Below are 17,972 nucleotides of genomic sequence, written 5' to 3' on the forward strand. Positions count from 1 at the left end.
TGAAAAACAAGTGCAGTTTTAGTTGTTTTGATGAGGCAGTTTTTGTCTCTGTAAAGCATACTTAGATTTTGGTGAGTTTGTAAAGCAGTTATGTATATGCAGGTCAAATTTTAGTTTATCATCCACTATCATGCCTAATAATTTGCTATGAGAAGTGATTTTAGTGGTTGTATTATGAAGACAGAAGACTTTAATTTTTTTTCCATGAGAAAGGGATTTGTGGAAAAAAATAAATATTTTTGTTTTTTGAGAGGGAAGAGTGTTTCACATAAGTTGTTAATAAAACTTTCTGAGTATTTTTTAGGAGTTGTGCCAGGTTGTGTGATGTGCTTATAAGTGTGTAGTCCTTTGCATATTGTACTTGAGAGGCCTGTTGTGTTGATGTGTGGAGGGTGACAGAATGTTAAAGGGGATGGGATCAAGGATAGAGCTTGTTTGTAGTACACCAGTGGTGACTGAGAAATATGGAGGGGGGGGGGGGTGATGTGTCATTTTACTGACTGATTGGACAATTAGCTTTTGAACTATAGAAGAGTGCGGCTGAGATAGCCTTAGTAAGAGCATCTGAAGTACACATTTGCTGTGACAAACTGTGTCAGAGGTTTTTGGCAAGTCTAGAAATAAGGAGGACACTCGCTTGCTATTTCTAGCTTTTTTGACAGTATATACACATAATTAATTCTTTAACCTAAACCCTTCAGCAGCACACAAGATTTAAATGCTTTGGAAGCATCTTTTAACTATCGCAGAATATGTATATAAATAAGAAAAACAGCTATATGATAGCAATTAATGTCTTAATAACTGACAAAAACACAGCATATCTGTTTAGATTGGATTTTGTTTGAAAAACACAGGGTTAATGCAATATTACAACTGAACTAAAAAAAAGTCTTCCATCCCATTAAGAAGTGGATGGCATGGACATTTTGCAGTCTAGTGAGTCTATGTTAATGTCACTGGAGGAATGTGATGAGCAAAGGTAATCAAAAAAACCTGAAGGGTTACTGAATTAAGAAGCTGCACACCTTAGTACTCAGTATAATCACAATTATAATACAAGACTCAAATACATTCCACAATATGTAACAGACTGTAGAGTAAAAACAAGATTTAATTTAGGCTTAAACATCAAACATCTTGATGGAGCTGACCAATAGAAAGTAGCCATTAGTGTCTGGGATATTGTGATTTCCCACTTGTCATTTAATTAATTAATTTACTTATTAACTGGACCAACACACTCAGGCACACTGTCTAATTAATTAACTTATCACAGTCTCAAAATAGGCAAATTGGTACTGAGGAAAACAAGCACTACAGGATGAAGCTTGCTAGTGTTCATAGCCTTACTCTACTGCAATAAGCCAACAGAAAAATATTTTAAAAAAGTCACTGCGGAACAGGTTGGAGTCTGTTTTGTTCAGCTTTAGGACTGTCTGTATTGTGGTTTGTACTCAAAATGCCAGTCTTCAGGTTGGTGTGATGAGCAACAGGAGACATCCCTAGCTTGTCTGAACTGCCTAGGACCAACTTGAAATGGGATTTGTACAAGTCAAATTACTGAGCTATCGATCAATTGCTGTACAGATCTCATTACTACATGTACAGAAAAAAAAAGTTGTTTTCTTTCTTACTTGTAAACTGTAGCAGACTATTTTCTGCAATGTAACAAGCAGCAGGTGTTACAGTTTGGACCACACACAGAGCACAAAAGCGCTCAGGTTTGACCGCAAATCTAATACCGGCTTTTAAAAGCTGGTATTGCAAGATCGTCATTGGATGACTGCATTTTTCCCTCTCCACCTACCCTAGCTACACTACTGTCACAGGCAATTTGGGGAAACATTTTATACATTTTTTTTTTTTTTTTCAAAAACATCTCTGGAGCTTCTAATCTTACTGGACAAGCAGTGAGATCGGCTCAGGAAAGTTGATCATGCGTCTCAATTGTCTAGATTTTCGTTTCACATTTTGAGTCTGTTCCTCATAAAATACTGTAGCAGACTATTTGCTGCAATGTAACAAGCAGCAGGTGCTATAGTTTGGACCACACACAGAGTGCAAAAGCGCTCAGGTTTGACCGCAAATCTAATACCGGCTTTTAAAAGCCGGTATTGCAAGATCATCATTGGATGACTGCATTTTTCCCTCTCCACCTACCCTAGCTACACTACTGTCACGGGCAATTTGGGGAAACATTTTATACATTTTTTTTTTTTCAAAAACATCTCTGGAGCTTCTAATCTTACTGGACAAGCAGTGAGATCGGCTCAGGAAAGTTGATCATGCGTCTCAATTGTCTAGATTTTCATTTCACATTTTGAGTCTGTTCCTCATAAAATACTGTAGCAGACCATTTGCTGCAATGTAACAAGCAGCAGGTGCTACAGTTTGGACCACACACAGAGTGCAAAAGCGCTCAGGTTTGACCGCAAATCTAATACCGGCTTTTAAAAGCCGGTATTGCAAGATCATCATTGGATGACTGCATTTTTCCCTCTCCACCTACCCTAGCTACACTACTGTCACAGGCAATTTGGGGAAACATTTTATACATTTTTTTTTTCAAAAACATCTCTGGAGCTTCTAATCTTACTGGGCAAGCAGTGAGATCGTCTCAGGAAAGTTGAGCATGCGTCTCAATTGTCTAGATTTACGTTTCCCATTTTGAGTCTGTTCCTCATAAAATCTGAGGTTTTCTGATTTTTAAGGCAAATCAGTAAGGATCGAATTTACTAACTAATGACCGGCATTTGAGTTTCAGACTACACATCCTTCAGAAAATGTATGATAACACCAGACCTTTTAGTCTAGCAACATTCTAAATTTATAAGCACACTATTTACACGTGTCCCTATTTTGGGGGCTTTACCCACCAATTACTTTTGTCTTGGTCCAAAAAAAAACATTCAGAAAGACGTTCGGAGCACCATGTGAAACAGGGAACCAAAGCGCTGAGTGTGTTATTCCACAGGGGAGTAAAAGAGGACTGGGATACAGGTTTGCAGAAATCTAGTGCTGTGGGTGGGACTGTTAGAAATCATTACTGATGTCACAAACAGGGAGGTGATAAACTAAGTGGGTGGCATTGTTTTCAGCTTCGGTCCGAGGTAAAAATGTAATTTCAGTAATGAGAGAGTGTCCCTTTAAGCAACTTCAGGCTTGTTTACACTCTTGCACATTTAGGATCTATAACCCTTCACTAGCCTTGTACTGCAGGTTTATAACTTAATTAGCACATTTCTTTGGATGCTTTTATCAGGTAAAGTACTTTCATCTTTATTTTATTGATTGAGTACTGTTTCTTAACATTATACGACCTGATGCTTGTAAGCAGACATATATATTAATACATATAACATGTGAATGATGATCGATGTTTTTTAGCAACAATAGTCAGCTTTTAAGTTTCATGAGTATACAATGGGCTTTGCCTATAAAGGCTGTGATTATAATAGCAAACCTGTTTAGATTTACTGTGAAGTTTTATGAATGCAGTTACCCTAGTATTTATTCTTTATTCATCTATCTATTCTTGTTAGATAGGTGATTCACTTATGTTGCAGTGGCAGCAGTTTGTTTTTAACTAGTTTTCATGGTATGCATTTAGGAATCTTTACATTTTATTGCAATGCTGTGCCATGCTCAAGTAACAAGAGTGCACTGTTTTTCTCTTTTTTGGGTTATAGCCATCTGTAAGCATTGAATTTTGTATGCTGGAAATACCTAGCAATTCTAAATGCAACACACAGGAACCTACAGCTTTTTTATGTTTTCTTTACGTAGAGAGCTAAAGTAAGCAAGTATACATAAGACAACAAATATTCATTCAGTCATTTTATTATGCAATTCTGACACTCTATTGGTCTGACGATCTGTTTTTATTTTATTTTATTTATTTATTTATTTTTTGAGTCTCACAGAGCTATATTTAATGGTTTTGGACTTGTATATCCTACCATGGCCAAACACATATATGCTGTTAGAACTAGGTGATGAGTAGATAAGTAGTTCTTTTTATATATATTTAAGTTATACTAGAATTTATAGTTTGTTTTACTTTGTACTACATATTGTTAGATAATGCACTGTCTAATTTGCTGTTAGAGTTTCTACAGCTGACTGGATAGCTTGTTATGATGTCATAAGTGGAATCAATCTCTGATTTATAGTTTCATAGTTTAGTACTAGGCTATCTGCCCTGGGGCATTTGCAAGCCTAGCCCTAGAGATGTGGCTTTCGTCACCCCATGTAGTGGTACTAAAGTGTATAGAATAAATTTAGAATACTGTGCCTTTGTCTAGTAGTGACACATTGAAGACCCCTTACTTATTAAAATTAGTTTACTGTGCCTCTGTCAAGCAGCGACACAGGGGTGACCCCCGGGGTAAACCTACGATCTCCCATCCACTCGTCAAGATTTCTCTTGAAGAGAGTCGGTGAGGGGCTCTGCCTAACATGGACTGGGATTTTGTTCCAGAGTATGGGAAACCTCTGAGTTATGAATCTGTCCCTCCAGCATGTTCTATTCATGTTTGTACTGAGGTTTAAATCTTTGGCTCTCGTGGTTCTTATGGATTTGGATTTTTTGAGGTGGAGCATGTCCATCAATTCCTGGTTGGACATGGCGTTCTTTGGATTTTAAATAGCGAGTGTTAATCTGTGCATTTTTAAAGTCTGATGAAGCGTTGAGGTCAATGTGAAAGATCTTACTAAGGTATAATAAAAGTTTTTTTTTGGTTAATTTTACATAGCTGTGTTTGTTGTCACTCAGTTTTTATTCTGGTTTTGTTTCTTGTGTACTTGTGTGACAACTTCATCCCAGCTTTGCAGTTGTTTTTACTTTTTTGGACTATTAAAAATAAATTAATATAACTTAATGAGCAAGCATTCATTGTAAGTACTTTGCATCATTTAAAAGGCAGAAAAAGTTACTTACATTTGTCTAGTGTAACTCAGCAGTATTAAGAAGGCCAAATAGTACTTGAGTCAACTAAAAAGCTTGTTTATATCCAGAAATTTCTGAGCAGGAAACAGCATTTGCGGTTAAGGTTAAGTCCCTTTTCTGGTTCCTTAGATTCTTCTGGGTTAGAAGTCTTTTTAAGGGTCTTTATTCCTTGATAAATAATGAAAAAGTTTTGACTTCTGCGTCCATCATCTGGGCAATCCAGAAAAGTGAAATGATTACTTGCCAAATCAAGGCTGATTCCGCTTCCCTGGATAGAGGTCAGTATATCAATATAGGACAGAATTTGTCCAAATAACTTTCTAAGCAAACCTCCTCTTCTTCACTGCAAATGAAGCTTGCCTCTGTGAATGACCAGGGGCCTGAGGCCAACAATACAAAATGTCACAGTTTTCAATTACTTATGAGTGTAGCTGTACAGCAGGCACCTGTCATATACCTAAGATAGCAGCTGAAGAGAAAAGACTTCTGTAAATCCAGTATATATATATATATTTTTTTTTTCTATTACTGTGCCTAACTTCTGATAAACTGTCTTGGCTCTTCCAGACTGTATGGAGTCGAAGGCAATACCAAAAAATGCAACTATTCAGTGTTAGGTTTTGTCCCATGACAGAATATGGTCAAACAATGTTTATCCTCAGTGTCTATTTACTGACCAGAGGTGTACCTACAAAAATAGACTTGAAGAACTTGAACCTTTCTTCAAAAAGATGACAAATCAATCAGAAACAGAAGACTCTTAATTCTCAACTATTTAAAAAAGTTAGCCAGTTTTAATGAATGACAAAACGTTTATTACAAATACAGAGACACTTTTCAAATGAAAAATATTTTGGAACATTTAGATAAAAGACAACATAGGCAAACCGCCTGCACAGAATACACATATAGTAGTATTTTTGTCCATGATGGTGAAAGCGAAATAAGACTGGATTTGCCCTGCCTACCTAAAGGTTGTCTTTCAAATGACAATGAGACATGGACATGCAAATTACATAACATAAATTAACCCAAAACTGTATAAAATATCATTACTGCTTGTACCTAGCATTGCTATCTTCTTACAATCTTGTACCTTTTGTTTGTTTACTGTGAACAATTATGTTTTCTGCAGATTTTCTCTCCAGGCCTCTCCAGAGAAATGGCAGTCAGTCAATCAGTAAATAAAATCATACCTGCTGAGATAACCTTGCTGCTGCTGCAGCTAACCCTGTTTCAATGGAAGCTACACGGGTTCCCTCTCGTATGGGACGCTCCTGTTTTGGAAGGGAAGGTGTGACCCGGGCTAAAAATAAAAGAAAAGATCAGACAAAAAAGTACAGTGCTGTTATTTTCTAATGCAACAACACAATTATCTTATGGTATACTAAGCAATATGTCTGCATACAAACACAAACACACGTTAAACTAAATACAAACTCTGAGCTAAAACAGTAAAGCATACAGTACTATGAGTCAAGCAATGTACACATGTTCAGCAAAAAAGTAATTGCACAAAAGCAGAACAAATGTATCCACAGAGAAGTGAGATTTACAGACTTGTGTTGAATTGCGTTACCCACAATACTCCTACATTTATAACATGAATAACAAAGTGTAAAGTCCAAGGTACCCAAAGAAGGGAAGTGCAGGCACAAAATGAATAAAAACAGCTTTATTTCAATGAACCAGACCACATTAACGTTTCTTAAACTCCACAAACACGTTTTCATTTAAAGTACTTCATCAAATGCAGACTGAAAAAAAATAAAAATACACAATTTTTATATTCTCAACAGTTAAAATAACAATTATCCAATGACTTTTAAGGAAACTTTAACCCTTTGACAATAAGCATATAGTGAGGATGTGAACTCAATAATTTAAATACCAATAAGACTTAAAAAGATCCAAAAATGGGAACTTGGGTATATCCCTTAAGTCAAAACAAACTTTAAAATAGTTAAGCATTAAAAAATTACCTTAAAATTTAATAAAATAGCTATACCAAATATAAAATATTCCAGCTTGAATATATAGTAAAAAATTGTACTTTAGCTCGTGACCTTTAAACAGAATGCAATCCAGCATAGGTAAAAACTAATACTAAAACATATATAACATTAAGTATTATAAAATCATTCCTTTTTGAAAAAAGTTCTTTCAAATACTTGGTGTGTGTACATAAAAATTGTGTATAAAAACTTTTAGTATGTAAAACCCTAGATGTTAAAAAGGCTAAAAACTCTCAATATTATAAGTATTATTAAATTATTTTTGTAAGGAGTGTGGGTAACTTGATCTAAAGCTTGGCAGCTCTTAATTTGAGTAAGGGAGCTATAGACATGTTCTCATTTAACCCTGGTGGTCTGTTTGCTTGAAGAGTGATTTGCCACCATAGCAACCTATACTCGTTTCTCTCCTCCCATAATCCTCCCCGTCCATCCATTTTCACACTTTCTATAACAAAAAACAAATAGCGGGCATTGCTACAGTCTTGTTTATGTTTGACCAAAGCTTTAGTCTCTCTTTTGGTCTGTAAATCATAACAGTGTCATATATTCTTTTCCTGAGCTTACGCTCAGTCTTTCCAACATAGAAAGCCTTACATTCCTGACACTCTGCCAAATATACTAGACCACTGGATTCAGAATTACTAAACACGTTTTCTACTAAAAATATATTCCTACTTTCCAAGTGTACACTTTCCTTATTCATTATATATCCACACTGTGTGCAATGCCCGCACTTGCATGTACCATTCCTTTTACTTGTTTTTTTTTCTGTCCAAGGTCATGTTCCATCAAATTTTCCAAACTTCAGGAATTTTTGTATACAATTTTCACTTTATCCTTTGATATTCTATCTAGGTCTGTGAAGGCAACAAACTTATTCCATTCCTTGTCAAATACCTTTCTGGTCATATTGGCACAGGCACTGAATTCCAAGACCAGCATCCTACCAAATTGTCTACATTTACCTTTGAAGGACTGTCACTCTCCAGAATGTTTACTCCTAATATAGGTTTAAACCTATCCATTCTCCCTCCAAGGACTTCATTTTCCACTTGGTCAATCAGCCAGTCAGGGTAATTTCTAGCCTTAAACATTTTTTTCAAAAAATCCATTTCCTTCAAAAATTCATCATTATTAGATGTCATTCTACATGACCTGATATATTGCCCCTTAACTACATTTTTCTTATAGTGCATGGGATGTGCACTATCAAAGTGTAAATATGAAATGGAGTATGTATTCTTTCTATAAACGTTTGAAGTGAATTTATTTTCTTTGTAGATTTCCACGTCTAAATATTGTAATTTGTCTTGACTGACTTTATATGTAAAATCAAAAAAAATTAGTACTCTTATTTAAAAAAAATATAAAATTAAGTAGCTCTTCTTTTGGGCTATCCACAGGATACAGATGTCATCCAAAAACCTTTTATACATTGTCCAACTTTGACTATATATGGAATTTAAAACCTTTTTCTCCCATCTTGCCAAGACTAGGTTCGCATATGTGGGTGCGCAGGTTGCACCCACTGACACCCCTTTTATCAGGTGAAAAAATTCACCCTTAAAATGAATGAAATTGTATCACAATATTACGTCTGTTAGCTACATCACAACTACACATTCACTGTGTGTTAAGGTATTGTCTTCAAAAATAATTTCTTCTAACAGACTTAAACCTTTTGAGTGAGGTATACTAGAAAATAAATCAAGCACATCTATGGTTAAAAAGGACATACTCTCTCTAAACAGGTTATACTTTAAACATCTTAAGAAGTCCCTTGAGTCTCATAAGATATTTTTTCTTTTTAACCATAGACCTTACAATTTTGTGTCTACATATTTAGCCAATGGGAAGGTTTTTGACCCATCTGCTGAAACTATGGGTCTTAACGGTGGATCAGTCCCATTTTTATGGATTTTGGGGATTCCAAATATTGTAGGAATCCTCAGTTTATCTACCTTTAAATAGTTCAAGGTTTTCTGATCAATCAATCCTTCCAAAAATAAATCCTCCAAAACCATATCAATCTTCTATAAGCTATATTGATTTCAGTCTTCGATGCATTACAGTACCTACTCAAATCCATTACAATATCATTCATATACAAAAATTCCTGTAGTTTGAAAAATTTGATGCAACATGACCTTGGACAGAAAAAAACAAGTAAGAGGAATGGTACATACAAGTGCGGGCATTGCACACAGTGTGGATATATAATGAATAAGGAAAGTGTACACTTGGAAAGTAGGAATATATTTTAGTAGGAAAAGAGTTTACTAATTGTGAATCCAGTGGTCTAGTATATTTGGCAGAGTGTCAGGAATGTAAGACTTTCTATGTTGGAAAGACTGATCATAAGCTCGGGAAAAGAATATATGAACACTGTTATGATTTACAGACCAAAAGAGAGACTAATGCTTTGGTCAAACATAAACAAGAATGTAGCAATGCCCGCTATTTGTTTTTTGTTATAGAAAGTGTGAAAATGGATGGACGGGGAGGATTATAGGAGGAGAGAATCGAGTATAGGGAGCTATGGTGGCAAATCACTCAAGTAAATAGACCACCAGGGTTAAATGAGAGCATATTTATAGCTCCCTTGCTCAAAATAAGAGCTGACAATCTTTAGATTAAGTTACCCACACTCCTTACAAAAATAATTAAATAATACTTATAATATTGAGAGTTTTTAGCCTTTTTAACATCTAGGCGGTGGTGGTGCTGCAGTAGCATTGTCGCCTCACAGTAAGACGCTGTCCGGTTCGATTCTCAGCTAGAGCGTCTTCTGCATGGAGACATGCGTGAATGGGCGTACCTTCGTTGAAGGTTGTGCGTCAGGGTTGGTAACTCGGCACGTAAAAATCAACTACCAATCATTAGCAGACCGGAGTTCTGCTGTGGCGACCCCTAACCAGAAAAAGCCGAAAGACACAACAACAACATCTAGGTTTTGCATACTAAAAGTTTTTAAACACAATTTTTTATGTACACACACCATGTATTTGACAGAATTATTTTTCAACAGGAATGATTTTATAAGACTTAATGTTATATATATTTTAGTATTAGTTTTTACCTATGCTGGTTTACATTCTATTTAAAGGTCACTAGATGGAGCTAAAGTACAATTTTTTACTATACATTCAAGTTGGAATATTTTATATTTGGTATAGCTATTTTTTTTTTTTAATTTTAAAGTCATTTTTTTCATGCTTAACTATTTTAAAGTTTGTTTTGACTTAGAGAATATACCCAAGTTCCCATGTTTTGGATCTTTTTAAGTCTTATTGGTATTTAAATTATTGAGTTCACATGCTCTATATGCTTATTGTCAAAGGGTTAAAGTTTCCTTAAAAGTCATTGGATAATTGACTGTTTTAACTGTTGAGAATATAAAAACTGTGTATTTTTATTTTTTTCAGTCTGCATCTGATGAAGTACTTTAAACAAAAACGTATTTGTGGAGTTTGTTAAGAAACGTTAATGTGGTTTGGTTCGTTGGAATAAAACTGTTTTTATTCATTTTGTGGCTGGACTTCCCTTCTTTGGGTACCTTGGACTTTTTACTGGTGATTTTTTTGGTACCTTGGTGTGCTTTTTTACATTTAATGAATAAAGTATTATTCTCTGATTATACATACACGAGTGTGTTTTTGAGTGAGTGCACATGTGTATTTATACCACACACGTACATACACACACGTGTGTGTGTGTGTGTGTGTGTGTGTGTGTGTGTGTGTGTGTGTGTGTGTGTGTGTGTGTATGCAATACATACATGTATATATGTGTATGTGTATATGCACACGTGCACACACACACACATACACACACACACACATGGGTGTATTTCTGCTCATTCCTTGTTCCGGGAAAACATTAGAAATTAACTGACTGGACAGATGTCTGTTTAAAGTGTCAGTCAACTCTCCCATTTTACTTTGTGACTACACATGATGACAAGCACTCTGTGAACAACTAAATACAGAAAGTTTTAAATGAACAAAAAATCTGAATTCTCTCTTAAGCTACCAAAATATACAAATTAAAAAAAGGTTGCATTAAAATCATTCTATGGGTTTCTTTTATAATAGCACAGTTAAAATCACTACATCTTCATTGTTTCTAACATGAACAGGAGGCTCTTGAAACATTTAACTGATCAAGAAAATTAGTGAACACTTTACAGTTCATATAATGAAAAATGTCCTAAGATAGGTAGCAAATTTATTCTGCACTATTGTTTTTATAGTATGTCAGACTCTCTGTATTCAATAGCAAATCTGGCATCGTCTAAATGTAATATTTCATTGCCAACAAAGCATGGTGTTCAACCTGGTCATAGCGCTAACACAGATTTACTTACAGTCTTAAACATTAGGTATCAAAAAAGAAACCATAGTCAAATTGTAGCCTTTCTTTTTCTTGCCCTGTCAAAGGCATTTGATATTTCATCTCTCAAAAAAAATATACACAAACTAGCCAAAGTTAAGAAACTGTGAAATGGTTTAAAATTACCTTAACCAATATATGCACTGGTAAAATACTTATTCCACTTTCCTCTATTACTGCTGGAGTTCCTCAAAAATCAATTATAGGTCCATTGCTACTTATAATATAATCCAATGTAATGCACATCCCAAAGATTGATACCATGCTACACATATACATACATCTACTGCAACTTAACAGTGAAATATCAAACAATATTTTAACTCAATAGAAATATGGTTAACCCAATCTCAGATACTACTCAATAAAAAATAAACTACTCATATTTTCTGCCCAAGCTATACAGAAAAAGTACATTTAATATCACTTTTCTAAATAACACTCCCACATAAAGTAAGTATCCTAAACAAAGCTGCTAGGAGTTATTAATCAAAAACTAAAATCTGATTACCACACAGAACATATAGTTAGCAAAACCAACCAAGAGCTTGGAATGTTATACAAAACAAGGCTAACCCTACTAGAAGAACCTGGAACAACTGCTACTACTTTATTGCTAACTAGTCTACTCTGTACATCATTCATTTTTGCTAATATTCAAAAATCTAAACAAACTACAATAATGGTGCATTAAAGTTAAAAAACTAAAACTAACCTTTCTAATTCCGGCCATCACTGCATATCAAGAAAAATGGATGGCCCAAACTACAAAAGTGTTATCCATCTTTCATCTAAAAGGAAATATAGAACATTGAATATAAGCCTGAAAAAATCCCACCATATATAATTTTGTTCATAAACCAAACTGAATGGGTCCTTCAGATAAATACTCCACCACAGTCAATAAAAAGCAAATAAACAAAATATGGAACTACTCTCTCTTTGGTCAAATGACCTACATAGTGTAAAAATTTATTTTTATATAAGTTATGTATGTATCTGACAACTACATGGAATTGCTTGTGTAAAAGATAAGGAAATACTCATGTACAAAGATAACATTATTTTTCTAAATCAAACTCTTAATGTCTTTTAGCAGCTGAATCTTACACCACTTTTTATACTACATCTGCAGAACTGCAAAGGTTCTAAAACATTTCATAACCTAAGACTCCCCAGTAGCTCAAGACCAAGCCCCTTATCCCACAATGCACTGCTGGAATTACCTCAGATCTTGTTTGCTGCGAGTATATATACCCTTTTATTTATTTCTACAAGGAAGCACTTCCCGAAAGGGAAGAAGTAGTATTGAATAACCAGGATGGTACTAGCCTCTAAGTCAACTGTCAGCCAGGAGGGGGAAGGAGGGAGGGACGAGAGAATAAAGGCGAGATAAACAACTCACATGGAACGTTATGGTAAGTACATAACTTCTTTATGTGAAGTTGTTAAATCTCGCCATTTATTCTCACTGATGGGTAGCGCCCCTAGCACCCTCAATCTTGGGTGGCTCATGGAAGTAGGTTTTTCAGTACCATGGAACCAAAGGAAGACCTGTCCCTTGAAGCCTTATCTACTTTGTAATGCGTGATAAAGGTATGAGGCTTAGACCAAGTGGCTGCAGCACAAATACCGTCAAGGGGAAATTTAGCTTGAAAGGCAGAAGATGCAGAAACGGTACTGGTAGAATGAGCCTTAGGTTTGTGTGTCAATGGCATACTAGCATTCGCATATACAGGATATACAATCTGATAACCATTTAGATAAAGTTGTTTTAGCCAATGGATTGCCTTTTCTGGCTTCTGAGAAGGATACAAAAAGTTGATCTGATTTTCTAATATCCTTAGTTCTGTCAAGATAAAATCTGAGCTGTGTACATCAAGTTTGTGCAGCATGTATTCCAATTTGTTAGAGTGGTTGGGAAAAAAAGACTGGCAGCTCAATGACCTGATTGATATTGGATTCAGAACAGACTTTAGGCAAAAATGAGGGGTTTGTTCTGAGAGATACTCTATCAGCATGGAAAATCATGTAAGGTGGTCTGACAGATAATGCTTGGAGTTCTGACACTCTGAGGGCAGAAGTAATTGGCCACCAGAAAAATAGTTTTCCAGGATAAATATTTGAGATAACAAGAAGATGTTGGTTCAAAAGGGGGGGAGAATAATTTGAGACAGCATAAAGTTCAAATTCCAGGGAGAATAAGGAATTTTGACAGATCATCTCATGTGAAGAACACCTTTAAGAAAAGTTTTAGATAACTTATGGCCCCATAACATTCGAGCCACCAAATCCAAGGTGGAAATTTGAGATGGCAGCTAACTGGACTCGAATTGTAGCAGCTGCTGCCCCTGCCTTAAAAATCTTTGTCAACAATTCTAAAATGGACAATAGCGGAGCTCGGAAAGGGTCAATTTTCTGTGTGTTGGCCCAACTTGAGAACCTTTTCCACTTACTGCAGTATAATTTCCTGGTGGATGGCTTGTGAGAAGACAAGAGAATCTGTCTTGTATCTTCTGAAATCGAATGAAGCCTGGCAATTAAGGGAAGTGGATTAGCCAAGCAGTCAGTTTCAGGGACGGCAGGGAAGGATGGAGGTCCCCTGATGGGTGCGTCAGAAGGTCCGGAACTGGGTCCAGGATCCATGGATCTTCCAACAGGTGATGGTGGAGAAACAGGAACCAAATATGTCGAGGCCAGTAGGGGGCTATGAGGATAACAGTCCTTCCCAGTGATTTTGTTTTCTGTAAAAAATCTGGCTATCAATAGGAAGGGTGGGAATGCATAAAGGAGACCCGGGGACCATTCGTGTAAGAGTGCATCTCTTGAGGGATGTCCCGGAGGTGGTATTAGGGCAAAGTAGCTTCTGCATTTTGAATTGATGTGGCTGGCAAAGAGGTCGCAGCAAGGCTGGCCCCATTTGCGGAAAATCAACTCCGCTATCTGTTGTTTGACAGACCACTCGTGAGGGAGCAATATCGCCCTGCTTAGCTTGTCCGCTATCATGTTGGATTTCCCCGGGATGTGCGTTGCTAAAAGAAAATGCTGGGAAAACACAGCCCATTGCCAGACCCTGAGGGCTTCTTGACAAAGGGGGTAAGACTTGGTACCACCTTGCTTGTTCAAGTAGCAGACTACTGACATGTTGTCCGTCTGAACTGCAATAGTTCCTAGAGGAAGAGAGTCCTGAAAGTACTGCAACGCCAGAAGTACCGCTCTCAACTCTAGGACATTGATATGCAGATGTGATCCTTGATCCGTCCATGTGCCTTGGGCAGTCTCTTCCTGAAAATGACCCCCCACCCTATCAGGGAAGCGTCTGTGGTCACAGTGGCTACTGGGGGGGGTGGGAAAACAAAGGGTCTTCCGATTGTGACATGAAGAGACGTCAACCACCACCAAAGGTCTCTCTTGCAAGAATCCGTGATGAGAATCATGTGGTGCATCAGTAGTTTCTGGTATGACCACTGAGCAAAGAGGAGCCATTGAAGAATTTGCATATGCATCCTTGCGAGTGGTATAGCCAGGATTGCTGCCGCCATCAAACCTGGCACCTTCAAGACCTCTGCTGCTGTAGCTTTGTTCTTTGACACCAGTAAGCTGACATGCTGGCGGAGAAGTGAGATTCTTTCGATTTGAAGACGTAGAGTGATAGCTGAGGTATCTAACTCTGCTACTATAAAAACGGTATGTTGTGATGACGATAAGGCAGACTTTTCGAAGTTGATTGCAATGCCTAATTGATAGCAGAGTGTCAGAGTGTATTGTGTTGCCTGAGTCAATTGATGCCTGCTGGTAGCGGTGAGGAGCCAATTGTCTAGGTATGGAAACATCTGGAATCCTGGACGCCTCAGGTGAGTCGTGACCACTGCCATGCATTTGGTGAACACTCTGGGGGCTGTAGTGAGACCAAAGGGCAGGGCTCGGAACTGGTAATGATTGGCTCCCAGCCGGAAACGCAGGTGATCTCTGGAGCGTCTGTTCATCTTTATGTGATAGTACACTTCCTTGAGATCTATGGAGCACATCCAATCGCCTTTCCCTAGGAAGGGAAGAATGGACTGAAGTGTGACCATTCGGAACTTCTTTTTCTTTACGAACTGGTTGAGTCTGCTGAGGTCCAAGATAGGTCTCCAGTCCCCTGTTTTCTTTGGTACCAAAAAAAATCTTGAGTAAGTTCTGAATCCAACTTGGTCTGCTGGGACTGGTTGGATGACTCTTTTTTTCTAGCAATTTGTGGACCTCTACGATTGCTTGTTCCCTGAGACTGGGTGGAAAATCTGGGATTCTGTTTACAGGAATGGGAGGGGAAGAGAATGGTATGAAATATCCTCTGGAAATGATGCTTTGTACCCATGTATCTGATGCTATGTTTAGCCAGGCTTCTGGGTACAAAGACAAGCGACCTCCGACTGCCTCCAGAGCCGAACAGCCGGGCCCCTTTTCAGGGGAGCTGGTAGGGTTGACCAGAGAACTGACCCCTGTCACCCTGTTGCTGCGGACCCCCTCTGCTGCGGGGCCGGCGTCTTCCGTTATAACCCCCGCCTCTGCCTCTAGAGGGGGTTTCTCCACATGTGTCCTGAAAGGCTCCCTGTGTTTTTCGGAACCACATTTTCCCTCCCCTAGGGCCCTTGGGGTAGGGCCGAGTAGGGGTAGAAAAATTGACTCCAATGGCAGGTAAGTTCTTGCCTTCCTGCTCACACCTGGTTAAAGTTTCCTTTACATTAGGCCCAAACAGTGAGGAGCCATCAAATGGGGTGTTGATAAAGGAAGACTTAAAGAGTTCCGCAAAGGAACAGAGATGCATCCAGGCTTGTCTTCGGAGAGCAATGCCTGAACTAGCGGCTCTACTCGAACCATCAGCTACATAAGATATGAGACGCATGGACGAGTTTACAACTGAGTTTAGGGTAGCGAGCTGTGTGTTGACTTTGTCGGCAACCCCTGCAGCTACCGTACCCTGGAGAGCATCTCCTAGATCTTTCAGGAGATCTCTTTGTAGTCTCGTAAAATGGGTTAAGTAGTTCAGTGATCGCAGAGAAAAGGTTGCTGAACTAAACATGTGTTTCCCATATCTATCCATGATCCTAGAATCTCTGTTACGAGGATGGATAGATACGGATGTTTCAGACACTTCCTTTTTGGTGACTGCAGCTACCACCATGGCATCAACAGGCACTCCCTTGGTCAAAAATGGCTTGTCCACTGGGGCAGACATGAATTTATTTGGCTTGAGAGGGACTGGTGCCATGGCCTCCGGTGACTCCCACGCCTTACGAGAGATAAGTTCCATGAGCTTGTCATAAGGCGGAGACACCCAAGAAGTGGAAGGTTGAGACCCAAAAGCCTTCAAGAGCATGGACTCGTCCTCAGTAGGGGTCTTGGACTGCCAATCGACCCTCTAAGGATCTCTAATATCTCCGCAAAGGAGATATCCTCAGAGGGGGATCAAGGGGACCCTTCTGACTCATCCAAGTCCATGTCAGATGTCAAAGACTCCTGTGGGGAGTCTAAGTGCCTCCTCTTGCACAGTGTCTTCCTGGGCGCCTCCTCAGTGGGGGGATCTGGGGAGGTCTCAAAAGAGCAGGGGACACCCTGTGGGGGTACTTGAGGCTCAGGGTCTCTACTCTTAGGGGGACCAGTAGACGAAGAAGCAGACACAGGAGCTTAAGGGGAGAGGGAAGGCCGAACCGATGCTGACGTTGTCTTGGGAGACAGGACTCTCCTCATAGCATCGAAGGCGCCATGGCTCAGATGAGAAGGGGTAGATGGACCCGAAAGGACCGTCAGATCCTCCCGCACCGAAACCATGGGCTCCAAGCCCGAGGTAGGAGCCGAGCTCATCTGAGCCGAAGCCCCGAGAGGAAGAGTCGGCACCGACAAATCAGTCCAACTATCCTCCCCGGACCCGATGGGAGAGCGTCGGCTCCTAGAGTCCTCAGTCGGCGCCGAGGACATCCGAGTAGATGGAGCCGATAATCATTGGTTCGGGTTCCTTCGGCTCCTAGGGTCCAGTACGGCTCGGAGGAGGAGTAGACAAATCTGGTTCGATGGCCTTTGCCACCGGCGAGCTGGTCGGGGCTGACAACAATTTGGCAAGTCCTGGTGCCTGTAAAAGCTTCTGCACTAGCCGATCCATGTCCAAATCCAAAAGGCTGACAGGAGCAGAGGAGAAGAGGGAACCTCAGAGACCGGCTCCAAGACTGGGAGCTGGCTCTGAATTAAAGGGACACTCGGTTCCAAGGTCTGTAGAACCAATGACCCTGTACCCTCTGAAGTTCTTGCCTTTTTTTTTGCAACTTTGGGATCCAAAGATTTTAAAGATTTGGAGTATTTGGAAGAAATGCTAGCACCTTCCTGGCTATTCAACACCTCAGAAAAGGAATGCTGCAGTAATCCCCTGTCAATTAGCTTCCTCCTTCTCTCCAAGAGGACTCTTGAAGAAAAGGAATGGCAAATGCTGCAAGTGTCTTGGAGGTGTTTAGCCCAGACAGTAAACACATTGAATGTGTCGGTCAGTTACGGACATTTTCTGCCCACAATCTGGGCATTTCTTGAACCTCGATTTAGGATGGGACTTTTCCTTGTCATCTGAAATACTAAATAGTACAATA

The 17,972-nt window shown here is 38.8% G+C and overlaps 1 protein-coding gene across 1 annotated transcript in view; it reads right to left on the reverse strand.

The window, feature by feature from the left end:
- PHF8 (PHD finger protein 8) overlaps positions 1 to 17,972 on the reverse strand; it is a 3,148,719-nt gene that overhangs the window by 481,531 nt on the left and 2,649,216 nt on the right. Inside the window, exon 19 of the mRNA XM_044080095.1 lies at positions 6,148 to 6,257. Within this exon, the coding sequence (XP_043936030.1) occupies positions 6,148 to 6,257 (110 nt within the window). The remainder of the gene's footprint in view (positions 1 to 6,147; positions 6,258 to 17,972) is intronic.

The sequence above is a fragment of the Protopterus annectens genome, chromosome 8.part0, assembly GCF_019279795.1.
Source record: "Protopterus annectens isolate FY-2018-M chromosome 8.part0, PAN1.0, whole genome shotgun sequence".
NCBI classification, from domain to species: domain Eukaryota; kingdom Metazoa; phylum Chordata; order Ceratodontiformes; family Protopteridae; genus Protopterus; species Protopterus annectens.